This window comes from Triplophysa rosa, linkage group LG22 (assembly GCF_024868665.1).
Source record: "Triplophysa rosa linkage group LG22, Trosa_1v2, whole genome shotgun sequence".
Taxonomy (NCBI): Eukaryota; Metazoa; Chordata; class Actinopteri; order Cypriniformes; family Nemacheilidae; genus Triplophysa; species Triplophysa rosa.
In genome coordinates, this window is record NC_079911.1 from 6,868,149 (window position 1) to 6,886,235 (window position 18,087).

General features: G+C 36.6%; 3 protein-coding genes across 4 annotated transcripts; all 3 read right to left on the bottom strand.

Moving 5' to 3' along the window:
* Nucleotides 1–750: 750 nt before the first annotated feature.
* On the bottom strand, nucleotides 751–1,760 carry LOC130546005 (heat shock protein 30-like). Its single transcript, XM_057321019.1, is given in 2 exon segments — nucleotides 751–1,393; nucleotides 1,396–1,760. Coding segments are annotated over 2 exon segments (480 nt in total). The 5' UTR covers nucleotides 1,733–1,760; the 3' UTR covers nucleotides 751–1,250.
* Nucleotides 1,761–3,637: 1,877 nt separating this feature from the next.
* On the bottom strand, nucleotides 3,638–6,597 carry LOC130546423 (CD209 antigen-like protein E). The gene is made up of 5 exons (XM_057321688.1): nucleotides 6,459–6,597; nucleotides 4,879–5,019; nucleotides 4,423–4,568; nucleotides 4,233–4,330; nucleotides 3,638–4,154 (listed from the first exon to the last, which is right to left on the bottom strand). Exons 1-5 carry the CDS (start codon nucleotides 6,595–6,597, stop codon nucleotides 4,022–4,024), a joined length of 657 nt encoding a protein of 218 aa, XP_057177671.1. The 3' UTR covers nucleotides 3,638–4,021.
* Nucleotides 6,598–15,445: 8,848 nt separating this feature from the next.
* Nucleotides 15,446–17,484, bottom strand: LOC130546002 (CD209 antigen-like protein E). Of its 2 annotated transcripts, none has more exons than XM_057321016.1 (6): nucleotides 17,374–17,484; nucleotides 17,043–17,281; nucleotides 16,697–16,969; nucleotides 16,418–16,563; nucleotides 16,191–16,291; nucleotides 15,446–16,032 (listed from the first exon to the last, which is right to left on the bottom strand). In XM_057321016.1, the coding sequence occupies exons 2-6, from the start codon at nucleotides 17,194–17,196 to the stop codon at nucleotides 16,020–16,022; spliced, it is 687 nt and encodes a 228-aa protein (XP_057176999.1). In that variant the 5' UTR covers nucleotides 17,197–17,281; nucleotides 17,374–17,484; the 3' UTR covers nucleotides 15,446–16,019. The 2 variants fall into 2 exon arrangements, with proteins under 2 accessions (XP_057176999.1, XP_057176998.1); XM_057321015.1 differs by having other exon boundaries at nucleotides 15,448–16,094.
* Between the last annotated feature and the right edge of the window lie 603 nt (nucleotides 17,485–18,087).

Below are 18,087 nucleotides of genomic sequence, written 5' to 3' on the forward strand. Positions count from 1 at the left end.
GATCAAACCATGTTAAGGATTCCAAAAACATCATGTCATTTACTTTAAATGTTTTACTTTCACATTCGTTCGTGTTCAGGCTTGTCCAGGTCACGCAATTCATTTCTGATCAGTGAAAAGGAAGTACCTTAAAAGGACGGAAGAACGGTGATTGGATGAGAAGTTGCATATCATTTCCATCTTACAAGACAATCCATTCTGGCCATAACAAATGTTGTTTATTTGTACTAGGAATATATGCACAGGGTGTCATAATGTTATTTTCCAAAGATACCAGTGATTATGTCCTTACCCTGTGTAGATAACATTTATCTATGGTTGAAGGAGCCATAAAACACCAGTGTATAGGACGTATAGTTTTTCGACTTGTTTATTATATTTTATGGCACAGTTATTTGACAATTCATTTAATAATTCACTAAAAAATAAAATATAAATAAATAGTGTATTTTACAACATGTGATGTCAAAAATGGAAAAACAGTAAGTGCATTCAAAACATTTGTGTTAAAAAGAGAACTACAAAATAAAATGTTATTTAAAGGCATTTTCAATTTAATTACATTTTATGTATATAGTGCTTTTCACAATTTTCATTGTTGCAAAGCAGCTTTACATAAATCATAAGTAAGGAAATATTATTAATAATAATAATAATAATAACAGCAATAATAATACATTTGTTTTGAAACTATATAAAACATTCTTCTAAACCTCCTTAAATACATAATAAGACTATTGAAAAACATAAATGATATATGATTTAACCCAGCAGTTGAGTTTGTCCATCTACCCAGCCATGGTTTTGCATGCACTGAGCATTCATTCCTAAAACGGTATCAAGTGTTCATCACACTGATTAAAAGGTTTCTTTTTATGTTTTCAAACCACATAGCATTGTTTAACTTTACAGTCAAATTTTGTTGTTGTATTTCTGGCAACACAAGTGGCCATAAATGTTTGTGTAAAAATGAAAAGATATTAAAAAGCACAAAACAAGAAGGAATCTCATATTAGGCAGTTTTATTTTGCAACAATTACAGTAACTGTAAAAAAAATATTTGTTTATCATTTACATATTTTTTAAAGAGTACAAAAATGATTTTGAAGTAAACATTAATATAAAGCTCAAGTTCGTCAGGTAAACACACAGTTCAAATCTGTTCATTTGATCTTCTGCTCAGAGTGTTTCAGTCTTGTGTGTTTCTGTGGTGTTGTTTTCAGTGTTTTCAGTCTCTGGCTGTGTTGTGTTCACGCTGCAGTGGTCTTCATCCTCTCAGGTGCTTCAGATGTCTCTATGTAGAGCTTTCCATCAGTCATGAACCAGCTCAATGTCTCAGGATTCACTCCTTCAGGCAGATCAGACACGCGTCTGAACTCTTGGATTCTGTACCAGCCTTCCCATCCTTCTGCTTCTTCTCTGTCTTTCCACTGACCTGCAGCGTTCTGCCCACCTGTTTGACTGACAGTTCTTCTGGAGAAAAGTCTTTAGTGTCCAGTGTCAACACAAAGTCACGTCCCTCTTTCTCCACTGTGCAGGCGACCGGCTGGATCTCCTCAGATTCTGACATTTGCTGGATGTCCTCAGAGATCTTGTGCTGAAGTTTCTTCACGTCCTGCAGTACGTCTGTGTGTCTGTAAAGAGATGTGATGTCTGGACACAGACTGCACACTGACCAGTGAATCCTGATGAATGGAATGAGGGAAGGCTGGTATGCATGCAGACTCAACATCTTCAGTGCTTCTCTCTCTCTCTCTCTCTCTCTCTCTCTCTCTCTCTCTCTCTCTCTCTCTCTCTCTCTCTTCTCTCTCTCTCTCTCTCTCTCTCTCTCTCTCTCTCTCTCTCTCTCTCTCACCACATTCATCCACTGGGTGGCGGCATGACGTCATTGGTGACGCCACGCCAGCTGCTGTCTAATTGTGCGCAATGAGGTACTAAATAGTTCACATGCTAAATAAAACTTCATTTCAATGAATTGTTTGTTTGTTTGTTTGTTATAAAGGTAATTACTAAATAACAGCAGTCATAACAGCAGTCAACAGAAGAACACACAACAACCACAAACACATGAATGTCTTCTGTTCTTCACTGAAACACTTCCTGAAAATAACCAACATCACATTACATTTGTCTTTTCTTTCTCACTTCAATAAATCAAGTGATAAATGAATGTCAGTGCTTGTCTGTTGAAGCGCTTGCTGTCTCTCATGATTTCTTACAGAATCTGAACTTTCATAGATGTCCACCATCATCTCCAGCCTCCACTTAGCCTATGATATAATCAGAATCAGAAAGAGCTTTATTGCCAGGTATGTTTGCACATATAAGGAATTTGTTTTGGTGACAGGAGCATCCAGTACACAGAAACAGCAACAACAGTACACAGAGACCATAACACAATAGAATACAGTACACAGATGATTTAAATAAGGGCATATGGGTCTAAAAAAATTAAGAAATACAATACAATAAACATAAGATAAAGATATAGAGAGTAAAACTATGTGTGTATGTAAATATGTACAAGTAAAAATAATAGAAATACGAATAGAATAGAATAGACTAGAAAGAGAAGAGAATAGAAATATTGAAATAAATAACTGACTTACAAACCTCACAAACATTATAACTGCATGTGTTATAGCTGTATGTTATTTTAATGTATAGGATTAAACGTTGAAGGAACGAATTATTGAAATGTCTAAATTAATTGTTTTATACATTTAAAATAATTCTAACAGCGTAAGACCTCGAAATCAGTAGACCCCAAATAACACTAAGACAGAAAATGTGGATGAGATATTTACAATTTTTACAAGGTTGGATCATGTTTGTTTGTAATTATTAAATGATCAACCATGACTATGATTAAAGGAACAGTTCACCCAAAAATAAACATTCTGTCATTATTTACTCAACTTCAAGTTGTTCCAAGTTGTTACTATAGTCAACGGGGTCCAAGAGCTGTTTGGTTACAAGCATTCTTCCAAATATCTTTCTCTGTGTTCAACCAAACAAAGACATTTCTACAGATATGGAACAGCTTGAGAGTAATTCATTTTTGGGTGAACTAGCCCTTTCAAATGTTTGATCCTAGGGATCCAATGTTTAGATACAGTTAACTAGTTCTTGCACTATAGTCTCACTAAATCTCTCTTCTAAATCTCTCGATCAGGAAAATGATTTTGTCCATTCCTCAAACTTTTTTGTGAGTCAACACTTCTATAATAACCATGAGGCAGATACTGAACAGAGATGAAGGCGAAGAACGGCAGGAGACAAAGTGATGATAGCCTATAATAAAATGAGTTTATTGAATAATCTTATTTGTGCTTCAATACTGGAAACAGATTCAACAGGTGTTATTATTATATTTATATTAGATATCTCAAACAACCTTAATGTAGACAATAGAACACAACATAAGATTAAACAACAGCAATGAAAGTACTGCATGATGGAAATAATAAGTAAAATTAAAATTAATATATAAACTGAATATATAAAAATTAGTAAAGAAAAAATAAAAGCATAAAATAATAATAATAACTAAATTCAAAGTCAAATACAACAACAGAGTACTGTCGACTTTGGATAAATGTGTCTGTCAAATGCATAAATGCAGCCATAATTATTTGGCATCTGCTGACTAATGTATCTCACTCCTCGACAGGTGCTATTATAATGCAATAATTCATATTATTGACCTCATCTGTCTGTGTAAAACGATACAAACTTGACCAGTTAACAGACAATGATTAGAGGCACAGGTCACCCAAAGGAAACTTCTGTCATCGTTGTCATTTTAAACCTGTATGACTTTCTTTCTTCTTGAGACACAAAAGACGGATGTTGAAGAATGTTGGTTCTTCACCCATTCACTTCTATTGTATGGACACAAAACCAATGCAAGTGAACGGGTACCGGCGTTGCTCGGTTACAAACATTCTTCAAAATAGTTTAAACAGAAAGTCATCCAGGTTTGAAATTGCAAGAGGGTGAGTGAATGATGACAGAATTTTCATTTTTGGGTGAAAATTCTCTTCTCACAGATGTGAAAATGTTTCTCTTTACATGAATGATCACTCCATCCTGATGAAGATGTTAGAGCACAGTTTTGACTGTTATATCTGGGGAATCCATTCATACAGTACCTGAAAAACAAATAATCATAAGCTTAAGAACTTTTAATGTAACTGATCATTACTCAGAAGATTTCAATGATCTCTCACCTTGCTGTTACTGCAGTTCCATCAACCCATTTCCACACGCCTTTCTCTTTACTCAGACCAATCCAAAATTCACTGCCTGTAGCCTTCTGAAAAGCCTCCTGTCATCATGTAACAGTGTTATAAACCAGACACACTAATGTATACTTACTAATGCATACACACAAACACATTACATCTTTTTCTCACTCACTTGTTCCTCTTTGCTGTTTATAATCACCAGATCTGCTTCTCTCTGTTTACAGTCTTCTCTGCTGTCACTCCAGCTGTTACTTACAGTTGAAAAGTAATAAAAACTGAAGTTGTTGTAAATCCATTTAAAGTCATCAGAGCGCTGATCTGTTAAAACAGTTAAGATTTGTCATTTTCGTCATGTTAGGGGCATTTTGTGCGAGGACGGGAAAGTACAGGGTGAGAAATGGGAACAGGATCACCAATGGATGTTGAGCAAACTCGGGTCACAGTGCTTATTTTAGAAGCACTGCCCACTATAGGCCATCGGCTCCAACGCAAAACGGCTTTGATTCCAAGGGAACAAACTAATAAAATGTAGATTACCGCTTATAATACTGTGGCTTGTCTGTAAAGTGAAGTAACTGAAAAATACGAATAGTTTTTAACGCTCAAGGACGAGTGAAAACAAGATTACCGTTGTCAGTGAGCCATCCCTTCAGTTCTTTTCTTTCTTTCATTGACTGATCTCTTTCTTCAGACAGACGTCTGGTGTTCAGTAGACATTGATCTTTCTCCTCTAGCAGTTTGCTATTGTTTGTAAGTAACTGTTCTCTTTCTTAAGAAGAAGAAATATACACAAAGTCAATACAGCAGACAGCAGAAGAACACGGTTCATTAGTGACGTTTACAGCATCACTATTACTATTGCATAATTAGGGCCAAGTAACTATTTTTACATACAATATCATCAGATTTGAACCAAAATCTATTAAAAGTGACATTTCAAATAAAACATGTTCAATAGTTTTACATAAATATACGTATACTGTACATATTGCATATCTGTCGTCCAGTTACTCCCTAGAATTAAACTAGAACTGAAGGCCAAGGTTGCAAAATGCCACAGAATCTTAAAAAAACTTTCAAAACTTTTTTTAAACCCTAAATATATGCAGAGGACCTGAGTGGCAGCAACTGCCCCTAACAATGCGTAATGAAGAGGTGCTTGTATATAGAACACATTGCATAGCAAAGGACATTTTCTGTTGAGCAAGTTACCTAAAAAGGTAATTAACCAATGAGTTCAGCATACACCAACAACTTTGAGTGACCCAAAAAACAACTTTTCACAACCAACGGAACTAACATGAGTCTAAAATAACCAAAGCTCAGCCACAATTTGCCACAATCACTACTAAACTAGGCTACTATACTAAACTAGGCTACTATACTAAACTAGGCTACTATACGCAAACACAATCATTTGTGATGTTAGGACGTTTCTAATTCATTTATAAAAAAAATAATATTCGTATAATAGACTTAAATTGTAAGAAGTGATTATTCTACTTATTTTAGTTGAACTCTTTGTTGTTTTGGTGTCGATGGAAAGACGACCCATCCTGTCTGTTACAAAACCATAGTGCCCCACAAAACACTGAAAGTTTTTGAGCAGCTTCTATTCTGTGCTCGTATTGGCTGCTCTTTTTCATCAAAGTTATCCATTTTTAAGACTTATCTATCTCTTTTTATCTTTTTTAAACACAAAGAAACACGATTACCTTGTAATGCAGCTTGGAGTTCATGACTCAGTTTTTTTAAGTGGTTATAGTTGTGTGTTAGTAAGCGGTTTCTGTCAGTGGTGAAATACACACAGAGCACTACTACAGCAGTCAACAGAAGAACACACAACAACCACACACACACTTGAACTGCTCTGTGTCTTCTGTTCTTCACTGAAACACTTCCTGAAAATAAACAACATCATGTTATATTTTGTCGCCTTGGAATTATAAGGTTTTATTTGCATTCTGAGAGGTTTTGAGATATTGAGCTTCAAAAGATTTTTCATGCCATTTGACGATAAAACCTTTTGCTTTTCTTAAAAATATCCCGTAACGTACACAGCAGGAAGTAAAAACATCACATAATGTAAATAAGTTGCCACCGAACAGGAATTTGCGAATAACTCAAATAGAACCTTATAAATCCAAGGCGACGATTTGTCTTTTCTTTCTCACTTCAATAAATCAAGTGATAAATGAATGTCAGTACCTGTATGTTGAAGCGCTTGCTGTCTCTCATGATTTCTGACAGAATCTGAACTTTCATAGATGTCCACAGTCATCTCTACTATCTCTCCTTTGTCCAGAGTCTCAGGTATATCCACATTGTGATAAATATTCTCAGACATCTCTGATCTTACAGTTAAATAGGTTGTTTCAGTGTAAGCTTAAGTAAAGCACCTACTTCAAAAAGGTTTAACTCAGAAACTTCAGTGGAAAATGTGTGACATTGATCACCACCAGATATATGACGGGCCGGTACAGGAACTGAAAAAGTGTTTGGAGGAAAGCTAGAATTAGGTTGACTTCTGGTATCGTCCCCCAAATTTTAATGCCCTTTTAAAAAATGAATTCTCTGAAATGCTCTCTGGTTTAGTTTTAAGTTATGACAAGTTGATTATTGTAGGAGATTTTAATTTTCATGTTGATAATAGTAACGATCATGGAGCTGCTGAATTTTTAAATATTACAGAAGATTTTAATTTAGTACAATATATTTCAAGTTCGACGCATATGCATGGCCATACTTTGGATTTGGTTTTCACTCTTGGATTGACTCCTGTCAATTTTATAATAGAGGATAGTGTGATATCAGATCATAAAAACATTGTTTTTGGTGTTCAACTGGCTGTAGAGAAGGAAAAACCTAAGTCAGATGTTACTTATTTCTCTCGTGTTATTAACACTGAAGTCAGGGAGAAATTTGCAGATTATTTCAATGTCTTAAGTGATGACTGGGCATATGATGCCTCTACAGGGGATCAACTGAATGAGTTTAATGGTGCTTGTTCTGGGATATTAGAATTTGTGGCTCCTATGACATTAAAGAAGAGGTCTCGTGCTAATCTGGCACCATGGGTTGATGAGAAATTTCGTCTTTTAATGAGACATTGTCGGAAAGCAGAACGAACCTGGAAATCAACTAGACTTCTTGGTCATTTTGAATGTTGGAAGGGTCTTCTGCTATCTTATAATAAGTCAGTGAAAGAAGCAAGATCTGCTTATTTTTCGAATTTAATTGATAGCAACCGTTATATTTCTAAATTCTTATTTAATGTAGTGAATAAATTGACATGCCCAAAATCGATTGTGTTGAGTCCCATAGTTTCCGGTTCGTTTATGTCATTTTTTGTGAATAAGGTTGCAAATATAAGGGCTTCCATTGTTCCTCCGTTAGTTAGTCCTGGTGCAAATCCTGGTTGCAGGGAGGTATTGCTAGACTCCTTTGCTCTGGTATCTGAACAGGATTTTCTTGAGATTGTGCAAACATTAAAAACCTCTAGTTGTTTGTCAGATGCGGTTCCAGCAAGTCTTTTTAAAGATCTGATTGGTACTATTGGTCCTACAGTGCAGTCTATAGTGAATAGTTCTCTTGTCTCTGGTTGTGTTCCTGATGAATTAAAGATTGCTACAGTCCATCCACTCCTGAAGAAGCCCTCATTAGATCCTGCAGTCGTTAACAATTATAGACCTATATCTAAGTTACCTTTTATAGCTAAAATTTTGGAAAAGGCAGTAGCTAACCAATTGCTAAATGTTATTAATGATAATGATATCTTTGAGAAATTTCAGTCTGGCTTAAGAGCTGGTTATAGCATGGAAACTGCTCTTTTACGAGTGGCCAATGATTTATTGATGTCAAAGGATGCTGGTAGATGCTCAGTTTTAGTTTTACTAGACTTGACTTCGGCCTTTGATACAATTGACCATTCCATTTTGATTAATACACTACACACATGGGTTGGGGTTTCGGGGACAGCGTTGGATTGGTTTGCGTCATATTTATCTAACAGGACATTTGTTGTGTCAGTGGGTGATGAAGTATCCAAACGTGGTGAAATTGTATGTGGAGTTCCACAGGGTTCCTTGTTAGGACCGATTTTATTCTCAATTTATATGCTTCCATTAGGTGGTGTGATCAGTAAACATAAGATTAATTTTCACTGTTATGCCGATGATCTACAGCTGTATTTATCATTTAATTCCAATGATTCTAACAATTTGGATGTTTTCCAAGAATGTTTAGATGATATAAAAAATTGGATGGCTATAAATTCTGTGTTTCCTCACTAGTTTGCTCCCATGGTCACTGATTAGTTCGCACTGTTTCTGTTCTCCCTAATTATGTTCTCCAATCTCCATTGTATCTGAGCCCTGTGTTTGCCTGTGTTCATTGTCTGGTTTTACTTGTTTTTTACGCTGTGTGTTTGCTCCTGCCTCTCTTGTGGATTTGTTAAAGAACTCTATTTGGATTATACCTTCTTTGTAATACAATTGTTTATATACACGCCATTCCGTGACACTAGATAGATTTAAACATTATCAGGATGAAGAGGTTTTGTGGCTCTTGTTCCCTAAAGAAATCCCCTTGATGCCAGATACAAATACAAATAACAATGCCGATAACAGACACCCTTGTGTGGTGCCTCGAGATGAGGCAAATTTAGGAGATTGGACAACATTTATAATTATGCTAAAAGTTGAGATAGTATATAAGGTCTTAACCCAATTAACAAAAGTACCCACACCCCCAGAAGGCTGGTATCCATGCAGACTCAACATTTTCAGTGCTTCTCTGTTGTTGTTTCTCTCTCTGGTTGTGCTTTTGGATTTGACTCTAGTGCTGTGAGTCTCAGCTTTATACTGACTGTTCATCAGCACCAGCAGGTTCAGGAACTTTCCAGGTAGTACCACATTCATCCACTGGGTGGCGGCATGACGTCGCTGATGACGCCACTCCAGCTGCTTTCTAATTATAATCAACTGAACTGTCTGTCTCACCTGCCATGATTACTAAATACATTTAAGCATTATAATAGTAACTAGATAGATTTCCAAGTAACACAGTATCTCGAGCTTACCTGCACATGCTTTTTTATTTTAAACATGTCAATTAAAAAAAAACCTTGAAAAGTCGCTTTGGATAAAAGCGTCTACCCAATGCATAAATGTAAATGTAATTAAGAGAAGCAAAAGACAAAGGAAAATTGTTTTGCAACAAGGTATTTGTTTTTGCATATGGAAGTATTTTTAAATCACACAAAAAGACATAACATATAATTTTGAAACTTGAAACTTTGAGGGTTTTTTTAAACTCGCGTGTGTAAAGGTCAACCAGCAGGTGTCGCTGTTTCACAACAAATTATTTTAGCTTCTCGTCAACGTTTACTGAGATTAAATTTCATGGGTTGATTTTTGTAAATGTTCAAAATGTCAAATTAATGGAAAAAGTCTAATATTGAAAGCATTGATGAAATCGTGAATTTGTACCAATATTACTTATTTTTATTTTTATTACCATGTTTTAACAAACAGACTTTAAAACAGTTTCATCGAACACGCCTGCGCCTGACCCTCAGTTAACTTCCGGTTTGCGTTTGGCTAACTATTTATATTTTATTTATTTTAATATTAATTTGTATCATTATTTTAACTGAATAATAATTGTATTAAATAAACGATTTGTTGAATTTTGTTGTATGTTCATTTTATTAAATTAATAATTTGTTGAATGGGTCCTGTATCTGGTCGTATTTAAACAAACCATATAGTACATTGGCATCTAGCGGTTGAGCTTGGTATCGCAGTCTAAATTCAAAATATTGGAGAGACCAGTTTAGCTAAGTAACGTTTCTTCTCGGTTTCTTTTGCTTGTTCACAGAAATAATCTACAGGCACTCTATTGTTTGCGAAAGTGTACCGGAAGTTAAGTTGGGGTCACAGCGCATGCGCAGTAACATTTGTTTATGTTGTTAAGATGAAACCGTCTATAGACTGTTTCGAAGCAAACAACATAAACTTACTGCGCATGCACGCTTTTGTGGACCAAACTTGACTTCCTGTAGCCCTACACATCCGCAAAGAATAGAGGCCCTATAGATTATTTCTGAAAACAAGCAAAAGAAATAGTAAGTAAATTACACTAACTAGCATGTTAAATATATGTCTAGCCACTATTATTTTGGGTAACCAGTAGGAGATCCGTTACTTGGCTAAACTTGAATGCGACAAAGTTACACGACCCATTCAACAAATTGTTGATTTAATAAAATTATTATACAATAAATATTCATATAAATTAATATGAAGATAAATTGATTCAAATTAAAATTGTTATATTATTAGCCACTAGCCAGACCGATTAACAAACAGACCGGAAGTTAACTTCGAGCCAGGCGTGTGCATCCGATGAAACAACGCAGTCTCACGGCAGTTCCTAGCACAGACACGAAATTTGGAATCTATTAATGCATCTTCGTAGACACGAATACCCCCTTTTTTTCTGTCAGTGAGCACGACCATTTTTTAATGTCACTCAGCACGACTTTCTTTTCGTGTCACTCAGCACGACTTTCAATACACAGACTGTGTGTGTATTAACATTTATATATTTATAACCTGATATCAAAACAAGTTGTACATATTTTAGGATGTGGCTGACTTACACCTTACTTCACCCCAAACTCTAAAATCACAGCCACAAAGTCTAATTTAGCTAAAAATCGTTAGTTTCACGAGTCGGCAAAACGACGCTAAATGGCTCCCCTAACCCCGCCCCTAAGCCTAACGTCACAGAGGAAAAGTCAAAACATACCGTTCGTAGGAAATAGGAATTCACACAAATGAGCCACCTTGTAAAATAGGAATGAATTCCCATCAGATTGCGTTGACATATATTTATATAATTTTTTTTTTGTATACGCGTTTTATGATACTTGAGATTGAAAGTCGTGCTAGGTGACACGAAAAAAGGGGCAAATTCGTGTCAGTTAACACGAATAAATAGATTACAGTTCGTGACAATGTCACGAATTCCCTCGAGACATGAAACAATCTATAAACTACCAAACTGACAGATCTGTTAACAACCCAGCCACAGTGAATGTATTATTTTAGCAGAAAATACTGTATCAAGACAAGTCCAAACAGTTAGTGTCACTTGTGTGATGTTGCTGTTGTTTCTTACAGATACACACCTGTCTAGAAGAGTGTTGTTTGTCTGTGTGTGGCATCTAGTTTTGTTTAACACCAGCCAGCAGCATCCAACTGTTTAAAAGCAGTTAAAGGGGATTTTATAGTGTTTTTTCCTGAATGCATTCAGTGTCTGTGTGGTTAGATAGAGTGTAACTATTATCAAAATATTGACTTCTATTGATCTACAAAACTTGTCATTGAACAGGAGTTGAATAAAACAAATATGTGTGTTTTAATAAACACGTGATTCAGCATTTAAATGTTACACATACTGTCTGACTAGGTTACCGCTGGTGCTTCTATAATATATCGGTCCATGCCCATTACATGGCACTTAGACTGCAGCCATGTCTCTATTTCAATGTGTCATTGTTTTTAGACAAGCCTGAATTCTAGTTTCGACAGACAGGTGATGTTTTCCTATTCACAGGCTGAAATTTCGCTCAGCCTCATTGGATTAAGCACATACCACGAGTGTTTATGATGTGGAGAGAGCTGTCAGCTCAGATACCCCTGAATGCCTGCAGCTGAGCCTTCTGTGAGTTCAGCTGATGACAGGGAACTCATTTAGCTCCAGTGACAGGCCTGAAGAGAGAGAGAACGAGAGAGAGAGCTTGAGAAGACTCTAAAAGCAGCTCTCACAATGGCCAGAATGGAGCAGCTCATGAAGGGATGCTTTGTGCCCTGAGGATGAGCTCTCCGGTGGATCCGGTGGAATCGCATCTCGCATGCGACCGACGTGTCTCTGTGTCCACGATATTCAGTTTGGTCTTGTTTTGCATTCAGGAAGAATCTTTGATGATTTCCTCCGGTGTCTGATAGCCCTGCTGAAGGTGTCCATAAACTGCTCCTGGCGTGTATGCTCTCGGTGACCTCAGGTTCGATCATAAAACCTCAGGGAAGTGTGGCCTGCTTTATCAGATTAATCTGAGGGGGTCCCGACACACACACAACCCTCGACCAAGATGTGATGCCGTTGAAAGACAGGATTTCCCTGGACAGGAACTCCTCTCCCTCCTCTCCTCTCCCTTGTCCCTCCAATTTTCTCTCGCCATGTGACCTATCCTGCGCACGAACGCCCCCCATCTCGCTCTACAAAATGATGAGTTTAGGAGGTATGAAGCAGGGTTTCCAGCAGGAAGCCACAAGTCTTCCACGAGCGCCTCGGGGGTCACCACTTGTTTCCCTCCACCTTCCCGCTGTGTAGCCATCACTGGCTTTCAGATTGAAGCTGTTCCTTGAGCCACCCTCACTCCTATTGTTCGGGTCCAGCAACACCTCACACGTTTCCTCAAGAGCTATTTTTGCCCGATCTGCTTTGTTGCCTTGATATATAATGGATTGGGTCTCGACTGGGTCTTTCCCCTTTTTCTCTCAGGGTGGGATTTTTAATGGCATGAGGAATGTCCACATTTATAAAATGAATCGTTCCAGTCCTGGATGCTGATTGGTCCAGGATACTGATGATCTAGGCGTTGACAAAACCGCAACAATCACAACAAAGCCTCATTCAGCAAGCACTTCTGACAACTACCGTAAATCCTTTATCAGTCTTTATTATAAATATCCGGAAATAATATACCATGAATACTAAAGCGTGATTCAGGCGTTGTTGTAATTCAGATTCATCAGAAGCAATCATATGTGTGTGGCATGTAATGTAGGTGTGGTGGGGCATTTACATATTACATTTATTCATTTAGTAGAGACTTTTATTCAAAGGAACTCTGAACAAAACCCAAGCAACTTATCTTTAAAGTTACATTAAAAAGTTCCAACAAAGTACATGCTTATAGATGGTTTCAGCGGCAAAATCTAACTTCCGGTAGACCTCCGCAAAGAACCTGTTCAGTAGTTTGAATTTAATTTAAGACAAATAATATACAATAAAATGTAAATATAAATTGACATTAATATCAATTAAATATAAAGTAAATTGTCATATTATAACCAAACAGACCGGAAGTTAACTTCGGGCCAGTCCAGTAGCATCACCCCAAAAATCATGTGCACACAAATGTATGAATTTCGTTGCTTTTCAATATTAAATATCTAAAGAAACACTGCAAATCTTAAGTTTTACTTACTTTTTAGCCATTTTTGCAATAACCCTTATGCTTATCATTGGGGCTTGATATATTGAAATGCGGTCTGCGACATCCAAATATGTCATGGTTCTGCCCCATCTTGTCTTGCTTTTCTTGATCTAGTGGCAGAAGCATGACAGAACCTCTTGTTTCATGTGGAGAGAGGTGTTTTGGCCCTTTTGGCTTGCAAAACTCTCTCCGGTCTCGTCTCTGTTCCCGCCCTCTCGTCTCCTCATTATTGCTTGTTATTGGGTTCATGCCCTACACCTGTCCCCTCTTGATTTGATCTCTTATTTAATGCCCCTTTGTTCTCTGTCCTGTGCTGGTTCATTGTGCGTGTATGTGTCATTTGTATGGTCAGTGCCTGCTCCGTGGCAGTCTAGTCTAGTCTAGTCTAGTCTAGTGTAGTCATTTGTAGTTCATGTTTATGTTAATCTTAGTCTTGTTAGGTGTAATTAGTCTTAGTCCTGTCCTGTTGTAGATTCCCCTGTTTTGTTATGTTACCCCCCACGTGGGTCTTTGTTTTGTATTTTTGTTAATAAATGTTTTGTTAATACCGCTTACCCGCTGTCTGTGTTTGGGTCCTCTCTCCTTGTCTCACCACCCGTTCTTGACACAAATAACGATAATACGATTCTTGAAGGTACTACGGTGTCATCAACCTTGCAGGTCACAAAAAATGACAGGAATAAGAAAATCATCCCCTTGGAATGATAAGGTTCTATCTGACATTTTTGTCAAAATTGAAATATTCACACATTCTTATTCAGTGTCAACTTACTTACATTGTGTGAGAGCTTTTCTTATCATTGTGTACATTTTGGATCTTTTGTTTTGACAAGTCAAATGGAAAGCAAAAACTTTGAAGCTCAAAACTCTTCAGAATGCAGATAGAACCTTATAATTCCAAGGTGGCGAAATGTACAGGGATAAAAAAATGTCATGCCTGAACGATTAAGATACACCAGAGGTTAGCAAATGTGACTTCAATAATGGCAAGCGTGAAATCAACACAATTCTGTCTTAGCCAGCTGTGTTATAGATCATCATTATAAGGGACATCACAATTCATTTTAAGACAGTTTCATGAATTCCATTAGGTTCCCAGGCTGGACCTTTAACTTTTCTCAAGAGCAAAAGTGTGACATTGTGATGTTTATTAGTCTGAGAGTGTATTGTGTACTAATGGCTCGTCTCCCTTAAAGTCTGTTGTTTTGGCTTGATAGAGACGCTGTTAGGTCAGTTCTTTGCTGTGTTAATGAAACGTTAGTTTACTCAAGGCATCAGCCGATGGTGCTGCTCACACCCTTTTCTGCAGCGCGACATGTGGTTATCAAAGAGAAAATCTTTCATCTGTAAACTTGCATTACATTACAATCTGTTATGTTCATTAGGGGCATATTTGTTGCTTGGTTGTACCATTTGCTACATTAATACATCTTAGTCCCTATAGATCAATAGATATTGTATATACATTTAGAATGGGAAACTTAGCCAAAGCTGTCACACTGACATCCCAATAATTTTTTTTTTTTAATGATGGGCACTGGCATTTGGGTAGTTCATTGTTTGTTGGCAAATGTGGGTAAGGAAGGACATGAAAGCTGGGCTAATTGAGTTAAATGGTGCTGTGTGTAAAGCTCAGAGGCTTTGATGAGAAAAGTCAAATACACATCAGCTGTAATCCATCTATCAGTTAAGTCACAGGGAGAGTACTGATGATGGGGGGCATTAAACAGTCTGCTGGTCTTAATTTGACCAACAGGGAGTAAAAACTTCATCTTAAAGCCTCTCCAGGAAGTGACATCAGAGAACTGACTTTCGCCTATATGTGTAATGATCATAAACAATGATTCCACTTGTCAACACTTTTCATTCTGTTGGCATAAAATACATGAACATACTTTACAGCCTACGCATATAATTCATCGCTTGGTTTTTGTTACAAGCTGATGCATACATAAATAGAATTAATGGGCAATTCCATTCAAATGTTAACCTTCCCATAAAAATAAAGGTTTTCGTCATACAGATAACTCAGATGTCAATATTTAATATTCAATATATGCCACGTTCAGAATTGAAACTTTTCCACCTTTTATTATTGCTTCAGTGTCCTTTTTTGTCACATCCATAATACACAATTATTTCCCTCATCGTGAATATAAACATTGAATTTTTCTGATGTCTATCCACAGGGTTTTATGAAAATATAAACAGTTCAGCGGTTCAATATCGTTGCTGTCCTTCTAAAACCTCAGATGTCCAAATTCACTGTTTTTCCGGAAATGGAAAAAAACACTGTACTTTTTTAATGATTTAATACTGTTTTGTTAAATGTGACAAGCACTTTTTAATAAGTTGTATTGGTTATATATTTGCAAAACCCAGTGACAATAATACTGATAAAAATACTGTTTGTATATTTATTAACAAGCTATTTTAAAAGTCTTCTCTTGCAGATCCATTTTTTATGAGATTTACACCATTCATCTGTCCATCCTAATGAAGTCAAAGAAGCACAGAGATTATTCTTGGAGCTGGGGTGTCCCTCGTTCCAATACCTACACCAATGGCACATTAGATTTTCATTTTGCAGATTCATTTGAGTGTAGATAAACTTTCTGGCTCATCATCAGTTGAATTCAACGACCTCTCACCCAGTTGTGAATGTGTTGCCATCAGTCCACTTCCACAGCCCCTGATCATTTCTCAGACCAATCCAATAACGGTTATTAGCCACACCATTTTGTAAAAACCCCTGTTAGGATAGATCAGATTCATACTTTTTAACATTTAAAACTAAAAAGTCAAATCAATTGTTTTTCGCTGAGTGGTTCAAAACATACTCATAAACGTGTAAATAAACAAAGTAAATCTCACTCACTTGTTCCTCTTTGCTGTTTATAATCACCAGATCTGCTCCTCTCTGTTTACAGTCTTCTCTGCTGTCACTCCAGCTCTTCAACTCAGATGAAATGTAATAAAAGCTGAAGTTGTAGTAAATCCATTTAAAGTTATCAGAGCGCTGATCTGTTAACACAAAAGTTTAGATACTAATTTTAAAAGTCTGTTTTTAAAACATGTTTTTGTGCAAAAATACTATACTACAAAACGGTACATTTTCTATCTCTGTTTATTCAAAGAACACTTGACACACGATTACCTTGTTCTGTAAGGCCACGTTGCAGCTCATAGCTCTTGTTTTTCATTTCCTCTCTTTCTTCAGTCATGTTTCTGTTCTGATTTAGTATCTCAGTGTATTCTGTAAGTATTTTCTCTTTTTCTTTGGTCAAGTTATAGTTGTGTGTTAGTAAGCGGTTTCTGTCAGTGGTGAAATACACACAGAGCACTACTACAGCAGTCAACAGAAGAACACACAACAACCACAAACACACTTGAACTGCTCTGTGTCTTCTGTTCTTCACTGAAACACTTCCTGAAAATGACCAACATCACATTATATCTGTCTTTTCTTTCTTATAAATCAAGTGATATATGAATGTCAGTACCTGTATGAGAACGTGCTTGCAGTCTCTCTGTATTTTCATGATTTCTGACAGAATCTGAACTTTCATAGATGGCCACAGTCCTCTCCACTCTCTCTCCTCTGTCCATTTCAAGAGTCTCCATTCTGATCACATTGCCATAAATAATCTCACACATCTCTAATTTCTTTACAGTCACAGATTATAACTGTACCAGTGCTTTAGGTTGTTCCAGTGTGGGTAAAGCATCCGGAAATCTGAAACTTCAGAGGTAAACGTGTGAAGTCACCAACATGTGACATTCAGGAAGCCAGTAGAGAACAAAATGTTATAGACACAGTATATAAATCAATACCTCCCATAACATGAATCATTTTCTCATCCTGATGTAGCTGTTAGAGCACAGTAATAATTGTCAAATCTGGGTACTTTATGATCTTTTCATTCGATATTTAAAATTCAAAGAAACACAAGACTTTATGAACGCATGTCTAGCCAGCTGTAGCTTTTGCAGAAGTCCTTGTTGCAATGCAGAACCACAAGTGCACTTGGACTTTCTCTTCATAAGATACTTTCTGAACATTTAAAATAAATCTTTCATACTTTTAGTGAGTTAAGTATAAGTCACTTTTTCTAGAACAGCATAGAAAAAAACTTAAGATCATATTTAAGATTCAAAATCAAATGCAGAGAAATTGACACTTTGAATATGGAAATAATGGAGTCACAAAAACTCCACAGGCTCCACAAAGCATATTTTTAAATTTAGTTTTTTATGTTCTTTTCATTTAACTGACTACACAAAGGCCTCTCAGGTTTCCTCTTTCCATCATGTAAATGTTTCACTTGAAAGCACGGAAGCGGCTCATTTAACACATGTGAGCTTCACACCATGAAAATCACATTCATCAGGGAGATTAAATTACTCTTCTGAATCTTTACGACATCTTTGAAAAGGTCTCTAGAAATATTGTCCAGGCTTTTTTGAAACCCTAAGGTATAATTTGACACCTGCGGACAATATTGAGCCGAGCATGTGATCTGTGCCCACATACCGCAGCTGTTAGAG

Coding starts and splice junctions, on each gene's coding strand:
- LOC130546423 (XM_057321688.1), bottom strand. CDS start 6,597: ATGTCTGAGAATATTTATCACAATGTGGATATACCTGAGACTCTGGAC. Junction 5,020..6,458: donor GCAAGCGCTTCAACATACAG/GTACTGACATTC, acceptor CTTCTTCTTAAG/AAAGAGAACAGTTACTTACA. Junction 4,569..4,878: donor GGGATGGCTCACTGACAACG/GTAATCTTGTTT, acceptor CTGTTTTAACAG/ATCAGCGCTCTGATGACTTT.
- LOC130546002 (XM_057321015.1), bottom strand. CDS start 17,196: ATGTGTGAGATTATTTATGGCAATGTGATCAGAATGGAGACTCTTGAA. Junction 16,970..17,042: donor GCAAGCACGTTCTCATACAG/GTACTGACATTC, acceptor GGTCATTTTCAG/GAAGTGTTTCAGTGAAGAAC. Junction 16,292..16,417: donor TAAACAGCAAAGAGGAACAA/GTGAGTGAGATT, acceptor CTATCCTAACAG/GGGTTTTTACAAAATGGTGT.